This window comes from Oncorhynchus clarkii, unplaced genomic scaffold (assembly GCF_045791955.1).
Source record: "Oncorhynchus clarkii lewisi isolate Uvic-CL-2024 unplaced genomic scaffold, UVic_Ocla_1.0 unplaced_contig_4472_pilon_pilon, whole genome shotgun sequence".
Classification (NCBI taxonomy): Eukaryota; Metazoa; Chordata; class Actinopteri; order Salmoniformes; family Salmonidae; genus Oncorhynchus; species Oncorhynchus clarkii.
The window spans coordinates 352,128-374,599 of record NW_027261108.1 but is presented as its reverse complement, the minus strand read 5'-3'; the positions used below and the strand labels follow the sequence as shown (position 1 = coordinate 374,599).

The window sequence follows — 22,472 nt, the reverse complement described above, 5'->3', positions numbered from 1 at the left end:
CATAACAGAAGCCTGCTAGACTACTGGAGCTCTACAACATAACAGAAGCCTGCTAGACTACTGGAGCTCTACAACATAACAGAAGCCTGCTAGACTACTGGAGCTCTACAACATAACAGAAGCCTGCTAGACTACTGGATCTCTACAACATAACAGGTGCCTGAAACATCTACATGCCTGTCGACCAGTGGTTAATCTAGCATCTGTCCCAAATAGCACCATATCCCCTATGGGCCCTGGTCAAAAGTAGTGCACTATATAGGGAATAGGGTGCCATTGGTGAATGTACTCACCCTTCATGTAGAGGTAGCTGTGAAAGTATGGAGGCCCAGAGCCGTTCAGTATATTGACCCTTCCATTGGAGACCTCCTCGTCTGTGTCCACATAACCATCGGTGCTTGTGTCACTGTCGATAAACTGAACATCACATACATATACATATTATTACACAGCTAATGTCTAGCCTGAGCACACACATATCTGGGACCAGGCTGGGATAGTATGGTTCTGTTGTAGATCTGGGACCAGGCTAGGATAGTATGGTTCTGTTATAGATCTGGGACCAGGCTAGGATAGTATGGTTCTGTTATAGATCTGGGACCAGGCTAGGATAGTATGGTTCTGTTAGTGATGTAGGTCTGGGACCAGGCTAGGATAGTATGGTTCTGTTGTAGATCTGGACCAGGCTAGGATAGTATGGTTCTGTTATAGATCTGGGACCAGGCTAGGATAGTATGGTTCTGTTATAGATCTGGGACCAGGCTGGGATAGTATGGTTCTGTTGTAGATCTGGGACCAGGCTAGGATAGTATGGTTCTGTTATAGATCTGGGACCAGGCTAGGATAGTATGGTTCTGATATAGATCTGGGACCAGGCTAGGATAGTATGGTTCTGTTAGTGATGTTATAGATCTGGGACCAGGCTAGGATAGTATGGTTCTGTTATAGATCTGGACCAGGCTAGGATAGTATGGTTCTGTTGTAGATCTGGGACAAGGCTAGGATAGTATGGTTCTGTTATAGATCTGGGACCAGGCTAGGATAGTATGGTTCTGTTGTAGGTCTGGGACTAGGCTAAGATAGTATGGTTCTGTTGTAGATCTGGGACCAGGCTAGGATAGTATGGTTCTGTTATAGATCTGGGACCAGGCTAGGAAAGTATGGTTCTGTTATAGATATGGGACCAGGCTAGGATAGTATGGTTCTGTTATAAATCTGGGACCAGGCTAGGATAGTATGGTTCCGTTATAGATCTGGGACCAGGCTAGGAAAGTATGGTTCTGTTATAGATATGGGACCAGGCTAGGATAGTATGGTTCTGTTATAAATCTGGGACCAGGCTAGGATAGTATGGTTCCGTTATAAATCTGGGACCAGGCTAGGATAGTATGGTTCTGTTAGTGATGTTATAGATCTGGGACCAGGCTAGGATAGTATGGTTCTGTTATAGATCTGGACCAGGCTAGGATAGTATGGTTCTGTTGTAGATCTGGGACCAGGCTAGGATAGTATGGTTCTGTTATAGATCTGGGACCAGGCTAGGATAGTATGGTTCTGTTGTAGGTCTGGGACTAGGCTAAGATAGTATGGTTCTGTTGTAGGTCTGGGACCAGGCTAAGATAGTATGGTTCTGTTGTAGGTCTGGGACCAGGCTAGGATAGTATGGTTCTGTTGTAGATCTGGGACCAGGCTAGGATAGTATGGTTCTGTTAGTGATGTAGGTCTGGGACCAGGCTAGGATAGTATGGTTCTGTTGTAGATCTGGGACCAGGCTAGGATAGTATGGTTCCGTTATAGGTCTGGGACCAGGCTAGGATAGTATGGTTCTGTTGTAGGTCTGGGACCAGGCTAGGAATGTATGGTTCTGTTGTAGGTCTGGGACCAGGCTAGGATAGTATGGTTCTGTTATAGGTCTGGGACCAGGCTAGGATAGTATGGTTCTGTTGTAGGTCTGGGACCAGGCTAGGAATGTATGGTTCTGTTGTAGGTCTGGGACCAGGCTAGGATAGTATGGTTCTGTTATAGGTCTGGGACCAGGCTAGGATAGTATGGTTCTGTTGTAGGTCTGGGACCAGGCTAGGATAGTATGGTTCTGTTATAGATCTGGGACCAGGCTAGGATAGTATGGTTCTGTTGTAGGTCTGGGACCAGGCCAGGATAGTATGGTTCTGTTATAGATCTGGGACCAGGCTAGGATAGTATGGTTCTGTTGTAGGTCTGGGACCAGGCTAGGATAGTATGGTTCTGTTGTAGATCTGGACCAGGCTAGGATAGTATGGTTCTGTTATAGATCTGGGACCAGGCTAGGATAGTATGGTTCTGTTATAGATCTGGGACCAGGCTGGGATAGTATGGTTCTGTTGTAGATCTGGGACCAGGCTAGGATAGTATGGTTCTGTTATAGATCTGGGACCAGGCTAGGATAGTATGGTTCTGATATAGATCTGGGACCAGGCTAGGATAGTATGGTTCTGTTATAGATCTGGGACCAGGCTAGGATAGTATGGTTCTGTTAGTGATGTTATAGATCTGGGACCAGGCTAGGATAGTATGGTTCTGTTATAGATCTGGACCAGGCTAGGATAGTATGGTTCTGTTGTAGATCTGGGACCAGGCTAGGATAGTATGGTTCTGTTATAGATCTGGGCCAGGCTAGGATAGTATGGTTCTATTGTAGGTCTGGGACTAGGCTAAGATAGTATGGTTCTGTTGTAGGTCTGGGACCAGGCTAGGATAGTATGGTTCTGTTATAGATCTGGGACCAGGCTAGGATAGTATGGTTCTGTTATAGATCTGGGACCAGGCTAGGATAGTATGGTTCTGTTATAAATCTGGGACCAGGCTAGGATAGTATGGTTCCGTTATAGATCTGGGACCACTCTGGATAGTATGGTTCTGTTAGTGATGTTATAGATCTGGGACCAGGCTAGGATAGTATGGTTCTGTTATAGATCTGGACCAGGCTAGGATAGTATGGTTCTGTTGTAGATCTGGGACCAGGCTAGGATAGTATGGTTCTGTTATAGATCTGGGACCAGGCTAGGATAGTATGGTTCTGTTGTAGGTCTGGGACTAGGCTAAGATAGTATGGTTCTGTTGTAGGTCTGGGACCAGGCTAAGATAGTATGGTTCTGTTGTAGGTCTGGGACCAGGCTAGGATAGTATGGTTCTGTTGTAGGTCTGGGACCAGGCTAGGAATGTATGGTTCTGTTGTAGGTCTGGGACCAGGCTAGGATAGTATGGTTCTGTTATAGGTCTGGGACCAGGCTAGGATAGTATGGTTCCGTTGTAGGTCTGGGACCAGGCCAGGATAGTATGGTTCTGTTATAGATCTGGGACCAGGCTAGGATAGTATGGTTCTGTTGTAGGTCTGGGACCAGGCCAGGATAGTATGGTTCTGTTATAGATCTGGGACCAGGCTAGGATAGTATGGTTCTGTTGTAGGTCTGGGACCAGGCTAGGATAGTATGGTTCTGTTATTAGTCTGGGACCAGATTAGGATAGTATGGTTCTGTTGTAGGTCTGGGACCAGGCTAGGATAGTATGGTTCTGTTGTAGGTCTGGGACCAGGCTAGGATAGTATGGTTCTGTTATTAGTCTGGGACCAGGCTAGGATAGTATGGTTCTGTTGTAGGTCTGGGACCAGGCTAGGATAGTATGGTTCTGTTGTAGGTCTGGGACCAGGCTAGGATAGTATGGTTCTGTTATTAGTCTGGGACCAGGCTAGGATAGTATGGTTCTGTTGTAGGTCTGGGACCAGGCTAGGATAGTATGGTTCTGTTGTAGGTCTGGGACCAGGCTAGGATAGTATGGTTCTGTTATTAGTCTGGGACCAGGCTAGGATAGTATGGTTCTGTTGTAGGTCTGGGACCAGGCTAGGATAGTATGGTTCTGTTGTAGGTCTGGGACCAGGCTAGGATAGTATGGTTCTGTTGTAGGTCTGGGACCAGGCCAGGATAGTATGGTTCTGTTATAGATATGGGACCAGGCTAGGATAGTATGGTTCTGTTGTAGGTCTGGGACCAGGCTAGGATAGTATGGTTCTGTTGTAGGTCTGGGACCAGGCTAGGATAGTATGGTTCTGTTATTAGTCTGGGACCAGGCTAGGATAGTATGGTTCTGTTATTAGTCTGGGACCAGGCTAGGATAGTATGGTTCTGTTGTAGGTCTGGGACCAGGCTAGGATAGTATGGTTCTGTTGTAGGTCTGGGACCAGGCTAGGATAGTATGGTTCTGTTATTAGTCTGGGACCAGGCTAGGATTGTATGGTTCTGTTGTAGGTCTGGGACCAGGCTAGGATAGTATGGTTCTGTTGTAGGTCTGGGACCAGGCTAGGATAGTATGGTTCTGTTGTAGGTCTGGGACCAGGCTAGGATAGTATTGTTCTGTTATTAGTCTGGGACCAGGCCACAAAAGGTCTATCTGACTGAAAGGTCTTTCTACTATTTGAATCATGTATATATACACTCCTTAAACGCTAGTAAAACCAAATGAATCATGTATATATTATTTGATCTATACTGGATATTTTTCTGCCACCCTGAGATTCAGGGTCAGTGGTCAGGTATTCTGCCGCTGTGTACTCTCTGTTTAAGGCCAAATGGCATTCTAGTTTGCTCTGTTTTTTTGTTGATTCTTTCCAATGTGTGATTTGGTTGGGTCTAATTGTGTTGCTGTCCTGGGGCTCGCTCTCTCTCAGTCATAGAATTTGTTTAATTTTGGAGTATAGGGTATAGCAGGGAATGGGGTTGGGGGCTACCAACTTAGATGGGGTTGGGGGCCACCAACTTAGATGGGGTTGGGGTCCACCAACTTAGATGGGGTTGAGGGCTACCAACTTAGATGGGGTTGGGGGCCACCAACTTAGATGGGGGTGGGGGCCACCAACTTAGATGTTGGTGGGGGCCACCAACTTAGATGGGGTTGGGAGCCACCAACTTAGATGGGGGTGGGGGCCACCAACTTAGATAACTGATGATCAATGGGCCCCACCCCGTTCGGTAATTCGACAATGCTTACTACAAGTTTAGATTCAGCAGCTGACCGCTAGACTAACTTACCAACTAACTGACCTATTAATCTAACTGTCAACAGTAAGTTGGGTCCTCAACTGGGTACCTGGTCTGCAAAGGGGGGTGGTGACCGCCAGTTGCCCATCCCGAGGCTAGACCAATTACATAACAAAGATGTCTTAAATCAGTCATGTGTCATATGTGGTTGGCTATGTATTGTATAACAGCACGATTATTAATTTAATTCAGGGTTTTTTCAGGCTTGGGCTCATAGATGGACCGATGCTTATGCATCAGCTCTAATATGCTTATGGGTGTTTTGAATGAATCATCACCTTTAGAAAGGGCTGTCCAGTTTGTTGTTAGGCTTTGAAACAACATCCACAACAAACCTGTTTTACACTGTTAAAACCTGCTGTTGAACTGCTTTCCTCAATTTGATCATTACAGGGAGGTGAGTTAGAGTGGTTAAAGGGACAATAGAGCCCTGAGTACCAGGCCATTAGGACCTGATGGAGGGACAATAGAGCCCTGAGTACCAGGCCATTAGGACCTGATGAAGGGACAATAGAGCCCTGAGTACCAGGCCATTAGGACCTGATGAAGGGACAATAGAGCCCTGAGTACCAGGCCATTAGGATCTGATGGAGGGACAATAGAGCCCTGAGTACCATGCCATTAGGATCTGATGGAGGGACAATAGAGCCCTGAGTACCAGGCCATTAGGACCTGATGAAGGGACAATAGAGCCCTGAGTACCAGGCCATTAGGATCTGATGGAGGGACAATAGAGCCCTGAGTACCAGGCCATTAGGATCTGATGGAGGGACAATAGAGCCCTGAGTACCAGGCCATTAGGGACAATAGAGCCCTGAGTACCAGGCCATTAGGATCTGATGGAGGGACAATAGAGCCCTGAGCACCAGGCCATTAGGAAGTTATGTACCACCAAAGCATGTCTAGAGTGCAGAAAAAGGAGATTGCTGTGACTCAACGTTCATGTGGAATTTTACTGCGGTCATGACTCGTGATTGCCCGTGTGGCGGTAACACGGTCACCACAACAGCTCTAGCTGTAGTCTGTCAAGCCAGAACAATATGACTGGGAGCCATGTGATCTGTGAAACACATGCTGCAGAAGGATGTACTTCCGTCCAACGGATCTGTGTAGCTAGATATGAGTAGTACTCGGTCAATATAAGGACAATCCATTTCAATGTACATCTACTGTAACACCGTATCATAACGACTAAAAAGCTAAAGGCTCTTTTAACACTTTCAGTTTGTAGAACTGTTTCAGGATATCAATCTGTTTCAGTATATCAATCTGTTTCAATATATATCAATCTGTTTCAATATATATCAATCTGTTTCAATATATATCGATCTGTTTCAATATATATCGATCTGTTTCAATATATATCAATCTGTTTCAGTATATATCAATCTGTTTCAATATATATCAATCTGTTTCAATATATCGATCTGTTTCAATATATATCGATCTGTTTCAATATATATCGATCTGTTTCAATATTTATCAATCTGTTTCAGTATATATCAATCTGTTTCAATATATCGATCTGTTTCAATATATATCAATCTGTTTCAATATATATCGATCTGTTTCAATATATATCGATCTGTTTCAATATATATCGATCTGTTTCAATATATATCAATCTGTTTCAGGATATCAATCTGTTTCAGTATATCGATCTGTTTCAATATATATCGATCTGTTTCAATATATATCGATCTGTTTCAATATATATCAATCTGTTTCAATATATATCGATCTGTTTCAGTATATCGATTTGTTTCAACATATCGATCTTGAAAAGAGCGGATGCTTAATGACTAACATGTAAATGTAGTACAAGTATGTAAACATAGTACTCACAGAGTCTGAGCTGCCTCTGAAGGAGTCCAGGCTGTTCTGAGTACAGGATGATTTCCTCAGCACCTCCTCATCAGTAGCATGTCCGTCCGTGATACTGGCTCCGTCTCCCGAGCCTGTACTCCCCTGCACCTCCTCAAACTCCTCCTGGTCACAGTCTGACTCTGTGTCTGGTAGGATGCTAAAGGAGATCTCCTCCCTGGCTCCTGGGACAGGCACAGTGGGTATAAAGTCTACCCTAGAGGGAGCCACGTCTCCTCTTCTCACTGGCACAGCCTCAGGGACTGTGGTGGGCATAACGTCTACCCTGGCGCAGGGTCTGTTGGGTATAACCTCAAATCTTCTGGGTACTCTGTTGATGTCTGGAGCCACCTCTGTTCTCCTGGTGGGTTGGTGGCACAAAGCTTTACCTCCTCCGGTGGTGAGGGCAGGGAGAGGAGGTGGAGCAGGGTGGTGTGTAGGGACACTAGATCCATAGGAGGTGAGGGGGTAGTAAACAGGGGGGCAACACGGGGCCTTTGAGAGGGCCAGGGCCTGTGCTACTAGTCCCTCAGCGAAGGCTGGAGGTGGAGGAGGGAGGGAGGAGAAGAGCTCCTGGTCCAGAGGGATCTCCGCAGGGAGAGGGAAGTCAGGAAGGGGGATACCACTACCGGGACACTCCTCCTTAGCATGGAAGCCCTCATCCACCTCCTCCACCTCCTCCTCGGCCCGGGCCAGGGGAGCGGTGCTCTCTGAGGGGTCGTGGAGATTCTCCTCGCTGGACAGACTCTGTTCCAGACCCCCAAAGTCCAGGAGCTCCAGGAACTCTGTAGCCACGCGAGACGCCTCCTTCTCCAGCCGGTAGATCTCTGCGTCCCTCCTCTGCCGGAGCTCCTCCCCGTTCCCTCCAAGGCCGTCCCCTAACATGGACACCCCGTCCTCCTTCTGGCGCTGCAGCCTCTCAATCTCCTTCTCCAGCCGAAGGATCTCCTCCATCTGACGGGACTCCTCCTCGGAGGTGTGGGGGTGCAGGGAGTGGGACAGGGACACCTCCTTGTGGTACACCTCCTCATGGGGAGCAAGATACTCCATCCTCAGGGAGTTCCTAAAGGGAGAGAAGAAGAGAAAGAACATGATTAGATGGTTAAACTGATGTCTAACAGTACAGTACCAGTGTATGTTGGTTGGCTGATGTCTGACAGTACAGTACCAGTGTATGTTGGTTGGCTGATGGCTGACAGTACAGTACCAGTATATGTTGGTTGGTTGGCTGATGGCTGACAGTACAGTACCAGTGTATGTTGGTTGGCTGATGGCTGATAGTACAGTACCAGTGTATGTTGGTTGGCTGATGGCTGACAGTACAGTACCAGTGTATGTTGGTTGGCTGATAGTACAGTACCAGTGGATGTTGGTTGGCTGATGGATGACAGTACAGTACCAGTGTATGTTGGATGGCTGATGGCTGACAGTACCAGTGTATGATGGTTGGATGATGGCTGACAGTACAGTACCAGTGTATGTTGGTTGGCTGATGGCTGACAGTACAGTACCAGTGGATGTTGATTGGCTGATGGCTGACAGTCCAGTACCAGTGGATGTTGATTGGCTGATGGCTGATAGTACAGTACCAGTGTATGTTGGTTGGCTGATGGCTGATAGTACAGTACCAGTGTATGTTGGTTGGTTGGCTGATGCCTGACAGTACAGTACCAGTGTATGTTGGTTGGCTGATGGCTGACAGTACAGTACCAGTGTATGTTGGTTGGCTGATGGCTGACAGTACCAGTGTATGTTGATTGGCTGATGGCTGATAGTACAGTACCAGTGTATGTTGGTTGGCTGATGGCTGATAGTACAGTACCAGTGTATGTTGGTTGGCTGATGGCTGACAGTACAGTACCAGTGTATGTTGGTTGGCTGATGGCTGACAGTACCAGTGTATGTTGGTTGGCTGATGGCTGACAGTACAGTACCAGTGTATGTTGGTTGGCTTATGGCTGACAGTACAGTACCAGTGTATGTTGGTTGGTTGGCTGATGGCTGACAGGACAGTACCAGTGTATGTTGGTTGGCTGATGGCTGACAGTACAGTACCAGTGTATGTTGGTTGGTTGGCTGATGGTACAGTACCAGTGAATGTTTGTTGGCTGATGGCTGACAGTACCAGTGTATGTTGGTTGGCTGATGGCTGATAGTACAGTACCAGTGTATGTTGGTTGGCTGATAGTACAGTACCAGTGTATGTTGGTTGGCTGATGGCTGACAGTACAGTACCAGTGTATGTTGGTTGGTTGGCTGATGGCTGACAGTACAGTACCAGTGGATGTTGATTGGCTGATGGCTGATAGTACAGTACCAGTGTATGTTGGTTGGCTGATGGCTGATAGTACAGTACCAGTGTATGTTTGTTGGCTGATAGTACAGTACCAGTGTATGTTGGTTGGTTGGCTGATGGTACAGTACCAGTGAATGTTTGTTGGCTGATGGCTGACAGTACCAGTGTATGTTGGTTGGCTGATGGCTGATAGTACAGTACCAGTGTATGTTGGTTGGCTGATGTCTGATAGTACAGTACCAGTGTATGTTGGTTGGCTGATGGCTGACAGTACAGTACCAGTGGATGTTGATTGGCTGATGGCTGATAGTACAGTACCAGTGTATGTTGGTTGGCTGATGGCTGATAGTACAGTACCAGTGTATGTTTGTTGGCTGATAGTACAGTACCAGTGTATGTTGGTTGGTTGGCTGATGGTACAGTACCAGTGAATGTTTGTTGGCTGATGGCTGACAGTACCAGTGTATGTTGGTTGGCTGATGGCTGATAGTACAGTACCAGTGTATGTTGGTTGGCTGATGTCTGATAGTACAGTACCAGTGTATGTTGGTTGGCTGATGGTTGACAGTACAGTACCAGTGTATGTTGGTTGGCTGATGTCTGACAGTACAGTACCAGTGTATGTTGGTTGGCTGATGGCTGACAGTACAGTACCAGTGTATGTTGGTTGGCTGATAGTACAGTACCAGTTTATGTTGGTTGGCTGATGGCTGACAGTACAGTACCAGTGTATGTTGGTTGGTTGGCTGATGGCTGACAGTACAGTACCAGTGTATGTTGGTTGGCTGATGGCTGACAGTACCAGTGTATGTTGGTTGGCTGATGGCTGATAGTACAGTACCAGTGTATGTTGGTTGGCTGATGGCTGACAGTACAGTACCAGTGTATGTTGGTTGGCTGATGGCTGACAGTACCAGTGTATGTTGGTTGGCTGATGGCTGATAGTACAGTACCAGTGTATGTGGGTTGGCTGATGGCTGACAGTACAGTACCAGTGTATGTTGGTTGGTTGGCTGATGGCTGACAGTACAGTACCAGTGTATGTTGGTTGGTTGGCTGATGTCTGACAGTACAGTACCAGTGTATGTTGGTTGGCTGATGTCTGACAGTACAGTACAGTGTATGTTGGTTGGCTGATGGCTGACAGTACAGTACCAGTGTATGTTGGTTGGCTGATAGTACAGTACCAGTTTATGTTGGTTGGCTGATGGCTGACAGTACAGTACCAGTGTATGTTGGTTGGTTGGCTGATGGCTGACAGTACAGTACCAGTGTATGTTGGTTGGCTGATGGCTGACAGTACCAGTGTATGTTGGTTGGCTGATGGCTGATAGTACAGTACCAGTGTATGTGGGTTGGCTGATGGCTGACAGTACAGTACCAGTGTATGTTGGTTGGTTGGCTGATGTCTGACAGTACAGTACCAGTGTATGTTGGTTGGCTGATGGCTGACAGTACAGTACCAGTGTATGTTGGTTGGCTGATGGCTGACAGTACAGTACCAGTGTATGTTGGTTGGCTGATAGTACAGTACCAGTGGATGTTGATTGGCTGATGGCTGACAGTACAGTAACAGTGTATGTTGGTGTACCTGTTGTTAGCTGTAGTGTTTTTCTTCTCTTCCTGTCCGTTGCTAAGCTCCTCCTCTTTTCTACTCAGTGCTTCATGCTCCTGTTGTAGTCTCAGTCTCTCCTCCTTCTTCCTCAACTCCTCCAGCTCTAACACCCTTTGTCTCTCCTCCTCTTCCTCTCTCCTTCTCTGCTCCTCTTCCTCTCTCCTCCTCCGCTCCTCCTCCTCTTCCTCCCTCCTCCTCCGTTCCTCCTGCTCTCGTCTCGTCTCCTCTTCCAGCCTCCTGCTCTCCTCCTCCCTCCTCCTCCTCTCCTCCTCCTCCCTCTGCCTTCTCTCCTCCTCCTCCCTCCTCCTTTTCTCCTCAGAGAGCTGTCGATAGAGGCCTCGGGCCAGCCGACCACGTTGGTGTTTCTGGAGAAGGACAGCTGCAGCGCGGAGCCGCAGGAACACACGTCTCCAGAAGTGAGCCCTGTAGTTTTTCTGGATGATGATGGTGCTGGTCAGGACCCTCTTATAGTGCTTCCTATGGGGAGGGGCCCACACAAGACAAGTCACTGTCTGGCTGTCCACTCATTGTTCAAACAACATTTCACCCACAATGCCCCTCTCCCTCACCCACAGGACCCCCACCCTGACTCTCCACTCTACTCTATCTGGATCTCTACTCGCTACTCTACTCTGTCTGGAGCTCTACTCTACTCTGTCTGGAGCTCTACTCTACTCTACTCTGTCTGGAGCTCTACTCTACTCTGTCTGGAGCTCTACTCTACTCTACTCTGTCTGGAGCTCTGTTTAGAGCTCTACTCTACTCTGTCTGGAGCTCTACTCTACTCTGTCTGGAGCTCTACTCTACTCTACTCTGTCTGGAGCTCTACTCTACTCTACTCTGTCTGGAGCTCTACTCTACTCTACTCTGTCTGGAGCTCTACTCTACTCTGTCTGGAGCTCTACTCTACTCTACTCTGACTGGAGCTCTACTCTACTCTGTCTGGAGCTCTACTCTACTCTACTCTGTCTGGAGCTCTACTCTACTCTGTCTGGAGCTCTACTCTACTCTACTCTGTCTGGAGCTCTGGTTAGAGCTCTACTCTACTCTGACTGGAGCTCTACTCTACTCTGTCTGGAGCTCTACTCTACTCTACTCTGTCTGGAGCTCTACTCTACTCTACTCTGTCTGGAGCTCTACTCTACTCTACTCTGTCTGGAGCTCTACTCTACTCTACTCTACTCTGTCTGGAGCTCTGGAGCTCTACTCTACTCTGTCTGGAGCTCTACTCTACTCTGTCTGGAGCTCTACTCTGTCTGGAGCTCTACTCTACTCTACTCTGTCTGGAGCTCTACTTTACTCTACTCTGTCTGGAGCTCTACTCTACTCTACTCTGTCTGGAGCTCTACTCTACTCTGTCTGGAGCTCTACTCTACTCTACTCTGTCTGGAGCTCTACTCTACTCTACTCTGTCTGGAGCTCTACTCTACTCTACTCTGTCTGGAGCTCTGTTTAGAGCTCTACTCTACTCTGTCTGGAGCTCTAATCTACTCTGTCTGGAGCTCTACTATACTCTACTCTGTCTGGAGCTCTGTTTAGAGCTCTACTCTACTCTGTCTGGAGCTCTACTCTACTCTGTCTGGAGCTCTACTCTCTACTTTACTCTACTCTGTCTGGAGCTCTACTCTACTCTACCTGGAGCTCTACTCTACTCTACTCTGTCTGGAGCTCTACTCTACTCTACTCTGTCTGGAGCTCTACTCTACTCTACTCTGTCTGGAGCTCTGTTTAGAGCTCTACTCTACTCTGTCTGGAGCTCTACTCTACTCTACTCTGTCTGGAGCTCTACTCTACTCTACTCTGTCTGGAGCTCTACTCTACTCTACTCTGTCTGGAGCTCTACTCTACTCTACTCTGTCTGGAGCTCTGTTTAGAGCTCTACTCTACTCTGTCTGGAGCTCTACTCTACTCTACTCTGTCTGGAGCTCTACTCTCTACTTTACTCTACTCTGTCTGGAGCTCTACTCGCTACTTTACTCTACTCTGTCTGGAGCTCTACTCTACGCTGACTGGAGCTCTACTCTCTCCTCTACTCAAACAAAAACTAGATCAACTGTATTTTATAAAATAATATGTTAGAGCACTAAACAATCATGACATTGAAACTGTAGGACTGTCTAATCTTTCTAGAAATGGTAGCAGCAGCTAGATGTTAATCAAGGTTCGTAATATCCACAATACTGATAGACTATTGAGAATATATTGTTGTTGCTCTTAAAATGTAATTACTATCCTTATCAGCCTGGTCTCTGAGAAAAACATAGAATATTTTACTAAAATCTGTGCCACTCCATTTAGTATGATATGTTTCTTTACGTTAGGTTACATTACATTAACTACCAGATGTAAGATAATACATGTGCATCTGGGACACTCAAGTATGGTAGTATGGTACGTTTGGTATGGACAGTAGGTTAACAATGTAGCATATCATACTAAAGCAGTCGAACGTAGCATATCATACTTAAAGCAGTCGAACGTAGCATATCATACTTAAAGCAGTCGAACGTAGCATATCATACTTAAAGCAGTCGAACGTAGCATATCATACTTAAAGCAGTCGAACGTAGCATATCATACTTAAAGCAGTCGAACGTAGCTTATCATACTAAAGCAGTCGAACATAGCATATCATACTAAAGCAGTCGAACATAGCATATCATACTAAAGCAGTCGAACGTAGCTTATCATACTTAAAGCAGTCGAACGTAGCATATCATACTAAAGCAGTCGAACGTAGCATATCGTACTAAAGCAGTCGAACATAGCATATCGTACTAAAGCAGTCGAACATAGCATATCGTACTAAAGCAGTCGAACATAGCATATCATACTAAAGCAGTCGCACATAGCATATCATACTAAAGCAGTCAAACATAGCATATCGTACTAAACGGGTTCAATTAAGACGTAGGATACTATACGTCCTACAATTCATTTTAGGTAGGCCAATGTAATGTAATCGAAAGTAAAGTAACATATATTAACTGGAATGGCACAGATTTTAGTAAAAATATAATAGATTTTGCTTTGAGACCAGGTTGCCTTTATAGCTTGATAATCCAGATATGACTGGTTCTATGTATCTAGACACTGGTACGGATCTTCCTACACTTATTCTGGAACACATTTTAAATATTCCAAACACAGTCCAAACACAGTCCAAACACAGTCCAAACAGTACAAACACAGTCCAAACACAGTCCAAACAGTACAAACACTGTCCAAACACAGTCCAAACACAGTCCAAACAGTCCAAACACAGTCCAAACAGTCTAAACACATTCCAAAGACAGTCCAAACACAGTCCAAACAGTCAACAGTCCAAACACAGTCCAAACAGTCCAAACACAGTCCAAACACATTCCAAACAATCCAAACACAGTCCAAACACATTCCAAACAATCCAAACACAGTCCAAACAGTCCAAACAGTCCAAACACATTCCAAAGACAGTCCAAACACAGTCCAAACACATTCCAAACACAGTCCAAACACAGTCCAAACACATTCCAAACACAGTCCAAACAGTCCAAACACATTCCAAACAGTCCAAACACAGTCCAAACAATCCAAACACAGTCCAAACACATTCCAAACAATCCAAACACAGTCCAAACAGTCCAAACACATTCCAAAGACAGTCCAAAGACAGTCCAAACACATTCCAAACACAGTCCAAACACAGTCCAAACAGTCCAAACACAGTCCAAACAGTCCAAACACAGTCCAAACACATTCCAAACAATCCAAACACAGTCCAAACAGTCAAAAGACATTCCAAACACAGTCCAAACAGTCCAAACACATTCCAAAGACAGTCCAAACACAGTCCAAACACATTCCAAACACAGTCCAAACACAGTCCGAACAGTCCAAACACATTCCAAACAGTCCAAACACAGTCCAAACACAGTCCAAACACAGTCCAAACACAGTCCAAACAGTCCAAACACAGTCCAAACACATTCCAAACAATCCAAGCACAGTCCAAACACAGTCCAAACAGTCCAAACACAGTCCAAACAGTCCAAACAGTCCAAAGACATTCCAAACACAGTCCAAACAGTCCAAACACAGTCCAAACAAAGTCCAAACAGTCCAAAGACATTCCAAACACAGTCCAAACAGTCCAAACACAGTCCAAACACAGTCCAAACACAGTCCAAACAGTCTAAACACAGTCCAAACAGTCCAAACACAGTCCAAACAGTCCAAACACAGTCCAAACAGTCCAAACACAGTCCAAACACAGTCCAAACAGTCTAAACACATTCCACACAGTCCAAGCACAGTCCAAACACAGTCCAAAGACATTCCAAACACAGTCCAAACAGTCTAAACACATTCCAAAGACAGTCCAAACACAGTCCAAACAGTCAACAGTCCAAACACAGTCCAAACAGTCCAAACACAGTCCAAACACATTCCAAACAATCCAAACACAGTCCAAACACATTCCAAACAATCCAAACACAGTCCAAACAGTCCAAACAGTCCAAACACATTCCAAAGACAGTCCAAACACAGTCCAAACACATTCCAAACACAGTCCAAACACAGTCCAAACACATTCCAAACACAGTCCAAACAGTCCAAACACATTCCAAACAGTCCAAACACAGTCCAAACAATCCAAACACAGTCCAAACACATTCCAAACAATCCAAACACAGTCCAAACAGTCCAAACACATTCCAAAGACAGTCCAAAGACAGTCCAAACACATTCCAAACACAGTCCAAACACAGTCCAAACAGTCCAAACACAGTCCAAACAGTCCAAACACAGTCCAAACACATTCCAAACAATCCAAACACAGTCCAAACACAGTCCAAACAGTCAAAACAGTCTAAACAGTCCAAAGACATTCCAAACACAGTCCAAACAGTCCAAACACATTCCAAAGACAGTCCAAACACAGTCCAAACACATTCCAAACACAGTCCAAACACAGTCCGAACAGTCCAAACACATTCCAAACAGTCCAAACACAGTCCAAACACAGTCCAAACACAGTCCAAACACAGTCCAAACACAGTCCAAACAGTCCAAACACAGTCCAAACACATTCCAAACAATCCAAGCACAGTCCAAACACAGTCCAAACAGTCCAAACAGTCCAAAGACATTCCAAACACAGTCCAAACAGTCCAAACACAGTCCAAACAAAGTCCAAACAGTCCAAAGACATTCCAAACACAGTCCAAACAGTCCAAACACAGTCCAAACACAGTCCAAACACAGTCCAAACAGTCTAAACACAGTCCAAACAGTCCAAACACAGTCCAAACAGTCCAAACACAGTCCAAACAGTCCAAACACAGTCCAAACACAGTCCAAACAGTCTAAACACATTCCACACAGTCCAAGCACAGTCCAAACACAGTCCAAAGACATTCCAAACACAGTCCAAACAGTCTAAACACATTCCAAAGACAGTCCAAACACAGTCCAAACAGTCAACAGTCCAAACACAGTCCAAACAGTCCAAACACAGTCCAAACACATTCCAAACAATCCAAACACAGTCCAAACACATACCAAACAATCCAAACACAGTCCAAACAGTCCAAACAGTCCAAACACATTCCAAAGACAGTCCAAACACAGTCCAAACACATTCCAAACACAGTCCAAACACAGTCCAAACACATTCCAAACACAGTCCAAACAGTCCAAACACATTCCAAACAGTCCAAACACAGTCCAAACAATCCAAACACAGTCCAAACGCATTCCAAACAATCCAAACACAGTCCAAACAGTCCAAACACATTCCAAAGACAGTCCAAAGACAGTCCAAACACATTCCAAACACAGTCCAAACACAGTCCAAACAGTCCAAACACAGTCCAAACAGTCCAAACACAGTCCAAACACATTCCAAACAATCCAAACACAGTCCAAACACAGTCCAAACAGTCAAAACAGTCTAAACAGTCCAAAGACATTCCAAACACAGTCCAAACAGTCCAAACACATTCCAAAGACAGTCCAAACACAGTCCAAACACATTCCAAACACAGTCCAAACACAGTCCGAACAGTCCAAACACATTCCAAACAGTCCAAACACATTCCAAACACAGTCCAAACACAGTCCAAACACAGTCCAAACAGTCCAAACACAGTCCAAACAGTCCAAACACAGTCCAAACACATTCCACACAGTCCAAACAGTCCAAACACAGTCCAAACAGTCCAAACAGTCCAAAGACATTCCAAACACAGTCCAAACAGTCCAAACACAGTCCAAACAAAGTCCAAACAGTCCAAAGACATTCCAAACACAGTCCAAACAGTCCAAACACAGTCCAAACACAGTCCAAACAGTCTAAACACAGTCCAAACAGTCCAAACACAGTCCAAACAGTCCAAACACAGTCCAAACAGTCCAAACACAGTCCAAACACAGTCCAAACAGTCTAAACACATTCCACACAATCCAAACAGTCCAAACAGTCCAAACACAGTCCAAACAGTCCAAACACAGTCCAAACAGTCCACACACAGTCCAAACAGTCCAAACACAGTCCAAACAGTCCAAACAGTCCAAACAGTCCCCAACAGGCCCAGCTCCAGTACTCACCTTGCCACATAGCTGAGTATGTGTGCCCGGATCACCATGCCCGCCTGTCTCCGCACCTCTTCCCTCTCCTTCTCCAGCCGGTGTTCCAGCTCTTCCTTCAGGAACACCTGCAGGACATGACACATGACACGTCCAGTCAGAGAGAGGGATGGAGGTTAGGTCCGCACGGCACGGCCCGCACGGCACGGTCGAGGAGGGCAGAGAGAGGGGGGTGGTGGAGGTTAGTTCCTCTTGATAAGGTCCAAGGTGGGTTGCTGTAGGCCCTGATGTTTGTCACAGAGCAGAGCTATAGCTAGTTACTACTGTTCCTGACACTCTCCCTGACTGCAGAGAGCCCAGCTGAAGACTGCTACTGTGCTGCTGCAGACAGTCATGGTGTTGTGTTGTTAGTCCCACAGCGAGCGGCCATTCTGTCTATCTGTGTTTCCCTTCTGTTGCTCTCTCTCTCTGGCTGCTACTGAGGTGACCAGGGAGAGAGAGAGAGAGAGACTAGAAGGGAGGAGAGCCAGAGAAGGGCAGGGAGGGGAGGGAACTGAGGGACAGGGAGAAGAGGGGAGAGAAAGAGACACAGAGGGGAGGGCACTGCTAGGCAGAGAGAGACACAGAGTGGAGGGCACTGCGAGGCAGAGAGAGACACAGAGGGGAGGGCACTGCTAGGCAGAGAGAGACACAGAGGGGAGGGCACTGCTAGGCAGAGAGAGGCAGGGAGAGACACATAGAGGGGAGGGCACTGCTAGGCAGAGAGAGGCAGGGAGAAGAGGGGAGGGGTGGGGTAGGGAGAGACACATAGAGGGGAGGGCACTGCTAGGCAGAGAGAGGCAGGGACAGAGACACGTAGAGGGGAGGGCACTGTTAGGCAGAGAGAGGCAGGGATAGAGACACATAGAGGGGAGGGCACTGCTAGGCAGAGAGAGGCAGGGAAAGACACAGAGGGGAGGGGGAGGGAGAGACACATAGAGGGGAGGGCACTGCTAGGCAGAGAGAGGCAGGGAGAGACACATAGAGGGGAGGGCACTGCTAGGCAGAGAGAGGCAGGGAGACTGGAGGGGAGGGGGAGGGAGAGACACATAGAGGGAGGGCACTGCTAGGCAGAGAGAGGCAGGGAAAAGAGGGGAGGGGGAGGGAGAGACACATAGAGGGGAGGGCACTGCTAGGCAGAGAGAGGCAGGGAGAGACACAGAGGGGAGGGCACTGCTAGGTAGAGAGAGGCAGGGAGACTGGAGGGGAGGGGGAGGGAGAGACACATAGAGGGGAGGGCACTGCTAGGCAGAAAGAGGCAGGGAGACTGGAGGGGAGGGGGAGGGAGAGACATAGAGGGGAGGGCACTGCTAGACAGAGAGAGGTAGGGAGAGACACAGAGGGGAGGGCACTGCTAGGCAGAGAGAGGCAGGGAGAGACACAGAGGGGAGGGCACTGCTAGGCAGAGAGAGGCAGGGAGAGACACAGAGGGGAGGGCACTGCTAGGCAGAGAGAGGCAGGGAGAGACACAGAAGGGGGGGGGCACTGCTAGGCAGAGAGAGGCAGGGAGAAGAGGGGACGGGGAGGGAGAGACACATAGAGGGGAGGGCACTGCTAGGCAGAGAGAGGCAGGGAGAGACACAGAGGGGGGGGCACTGCTAGGCAGAGAGAGGCAGGGAGACTGGAGGGGAGGGCACTGCTAGGCAGAGAGAGGCAGGGAGACTGGAGGGGAGGGGGAGGGAGGAGGGCACTGTTAGGCAGAGAGAGACAGGGAGAAGAGGGGAGGGGGAGGGAGGAGGGCACTGCTAGGCAGAGAGAGACAGGGAGAAGAGGGGGGGGAGGGCACTGCTAGGCAGAGAGAGACAGGGAGAAGAGGGGGGGAGGGCACTGCTAGGCAGAGAGAGACAGGGAGAAGAGGGGGGGAGGGCACTGCTAGGCAGAGAGAGACAGGGAGAAGAGGGGGGGGGGAGGCACTGCTAGGCAGAGAGAGACAGGGAGAAGAGGGGGGGAGGAGGGAACTGCTAGGCAGAGAGAGGCAGGGAGACTGGAGGGGAAGGGAGAGGGAGGAGGGCACTGCTAGGCAGAGAGAGGCAGGGAGACTGGAGGAGAGGGAGAGGGAGGAGGGCACTGCTAGGCAGAGAGAGGCAGGGAGACTGGAGGAGAGGGAGAGGGAGGAGGGCACTGCTAGGCAGAGAGAGGCAGGGAGACTGGAGGAGAGGGAGAGGGAGGAGGGCACTGCTAGGCAGAGAGAGGCAGGGAGACTGGAGGGGAGGGAGAGGGAGGAGGGCACTCCTCCAAAGAACAGGACACACCCCTTGTCCTTGCTCTCATTAAGGAAGGAGGCTAAGAGACTTCAACTGGGACTTGTTAACCCTTCTTTTATACTCCAACATAATCACATTGGAAGAATGTATGACACTTTAAACCTCCACATGTGCCTATAAATACATTGAGTATAAAGAGATGGTGTATATGTCAAGGTTACCTAGGGCTGGGTGATATGGACAAAATATCATATATCATTTGTCACCTTTTTGACAGTGTGGTGGTATTTAACCGTATTTGCTGTTTTTGAATGATGCTTTATGTGTAGTAATAATATGAGTAGCATAGACTAAGTAGAATAGTATAGAATACAGTATATACATATGAGATGAGTAATGTATAGACTAAGATACAGTAAAATAGTATAGAATACAGTATATGCATATGAGATGAGTAATGTATAGACTAAGATACAGTAGAATAGTATAGAATACAGTATATACATATGAGATGAGTAATGTATAGACTAAGATACAGTAAAATAGTATAGAATACAGTATATACATATGAGATGAGTAATGTATAGACTAAGATACAGTAAAATAGTATAGAATACAGTATATACATATGAGATGAGTAATGTATAGACTAAGATACAGTAAAATAGTATAGAATACAGTATATACATATGAGATGAGTAATGTATAGACTAAGATACAGTAGAATAGGATAGAATACAATATATACATATGAGATGAGTAATGTATAGACTAAGATACAGTAGAATAGTATAGAATACAGTATATGCATATGAGATGAGTAATGTATAGACTAAGATACAGTAGAATAGGATAGAATACAGTATATGCATATGAGATGAGTAATGTATAGACTAAGATACAGTAGAATAGGATAGAATACAGTATATACATATGAGATGAGTAATGCATAGACTAATATACAGTAGAATACAGTATATACATATGAGATGAGTAATGTATAGACTAAGATACAGTAAAATAGTATAGAATACAGTATATACATATGAGATGAGTAATGTATAGACTAAGATACAGTAGAATAGTATAGTATACAGTATATACATATGAGATGAGTAATGCATAGACTAAGATACAGTAGAATACAGTATATACATGTGAGATGAGTAATGTATAGACTAAGATACAGTAGAATAGTATAGAATACAGTATATACATATGAGATGAGTAATGTATAGACTAAGATACAGTAGAATAGTATAGAATACAGTATATACATATGAGATGAGTAATGCATAGACTAAGATACAGTAGAATAGTGTGAACAGAGCAGTTCAGAGAGAGATGTGTTTTAACATAATTGATCTACTGTTAACTGCACTGTCAAAATAACATCAACTCAAAAGGAACACACCACCCTTCTACACTTTAACCACACCACCACCATTCTACACTTTAACCACACCACCATTCTACACTTTAACCACACCACCACCATTCTACACTTTAACCACACCACCACCATTCTACACTTTAACCACACCACCACCATTCTACACTTTAACCACAGCACCCTTCTACACTTTAACCACACCACCACCATTCTACACTTTAACCACACCACCACCATTCTACACTTTAACCACACCACCCTTCTACACTTTAACCACACCACCACCATTCTACACTTTAACCACACCACCACCATTCTACACTTTAACCACACCACCACCATTCTACACTTTAACCACAGCACCCTTCTACACTTTAACCACACCACCACCATTCTACACTTTAACCACACCACCACCATTCTACACTTTAACCACAGCACCCTTCTACACTTTAACCACACCACCACCATTCTACACTTTAACCACACCACCACCATTCTACACTTTAACCACACCACCCTTCTACACTTTAACCACACCACCACCATTCTACACTTTAACCACACCACCACCATTCTACACTTTAACCACACCACCCTTCTACACTTTAACCACACCACCATTCTACACTTTAACCACACCACCACCATTCTACACTTTAACCACACCACCCTTCTACACTTTAACCACACCACCATTCTACACTTGAACCACACCACCACCCTTCTACACTTTAACCACACCACCAATCTACACTTTAACCACACCACCACCATTCTACACTTTAACCACAGCACCCTTCTACACTTTAACCACACCACCACCATTCTACACTTTAACCACACCACCACCATTCTACACTTTAACCACACCACCCTTCTACACTTTAACCACACCACCACCATTCTACACTTTAACCACACCACCACCATTCTACACTTTAACCACACCACCCTTCTACACTTTAACCACACCACCACCATTCTACACTTTAACCACACCACCACCATTCTACACTTTAACCACACCACCATTCTACACTTGAACCACACCACCACCCTTCTACACTTTAACCACACCACCATTCTACACTTTAACCACACCACCACCATTCTACACTTTAACCACACCACCATTCTACACTTGAACCACACCACCACCCTTCTACACTTTAACCACACCACCCTTCTACACTTTAACCACACCACCACCATTCTACACTTTAACCACACCACCACCATTCTACACTTTAACCACACCACCACCATTCTACACTTTAACCACAGCACCCTTCTACACTTTAACCACACCACCACCATTCTACACTTTAACCACACCACCACCATTCTACACTTTAACCACACCACCCTTCTACACTTTAACCACACCACCACCATTCTACACTTTAACCACACCACCACC

The 22,472-nt window shown here is 46.3% G+C and overlaps 1 protein-coding gene across 1 annotated transcript in view; it reads right to left on the bottom strand.

Annotated features, from left to right (window-relative positions):
* The window catches only part of LOC139404868 (unconventional myosin-X-like), a 297,547-nt gene that overhangs the window by 63,728 nt on the left and 211,347 nt on the right, over positions 1 to 22,472 (bottom strand). Inside the window, exons 21-24 of the mRNA XM_071147402.1 lie at positions 17,435 to 17,541; positions 10,820 to 11,320; positions 6,915 to 7,995; positions 294 to 417 (exon numbers count right to left, since the gene is read on the bottom strand). Of these exons, the coding sequence (XP_071003503.1) occupies positions 294 to 417; positions 6,915 to 7,995; positions 10,820 to 11,320; positions 17,435 to 17,541 (1,813 nt within the window). The remainder of the gene's footprint in view (positions 1 to 293; positions 418 to 6,914; positions 7,996 to 10,819; positions 11,321 to 17,434; positions 17,542 to 22,472) is intronic.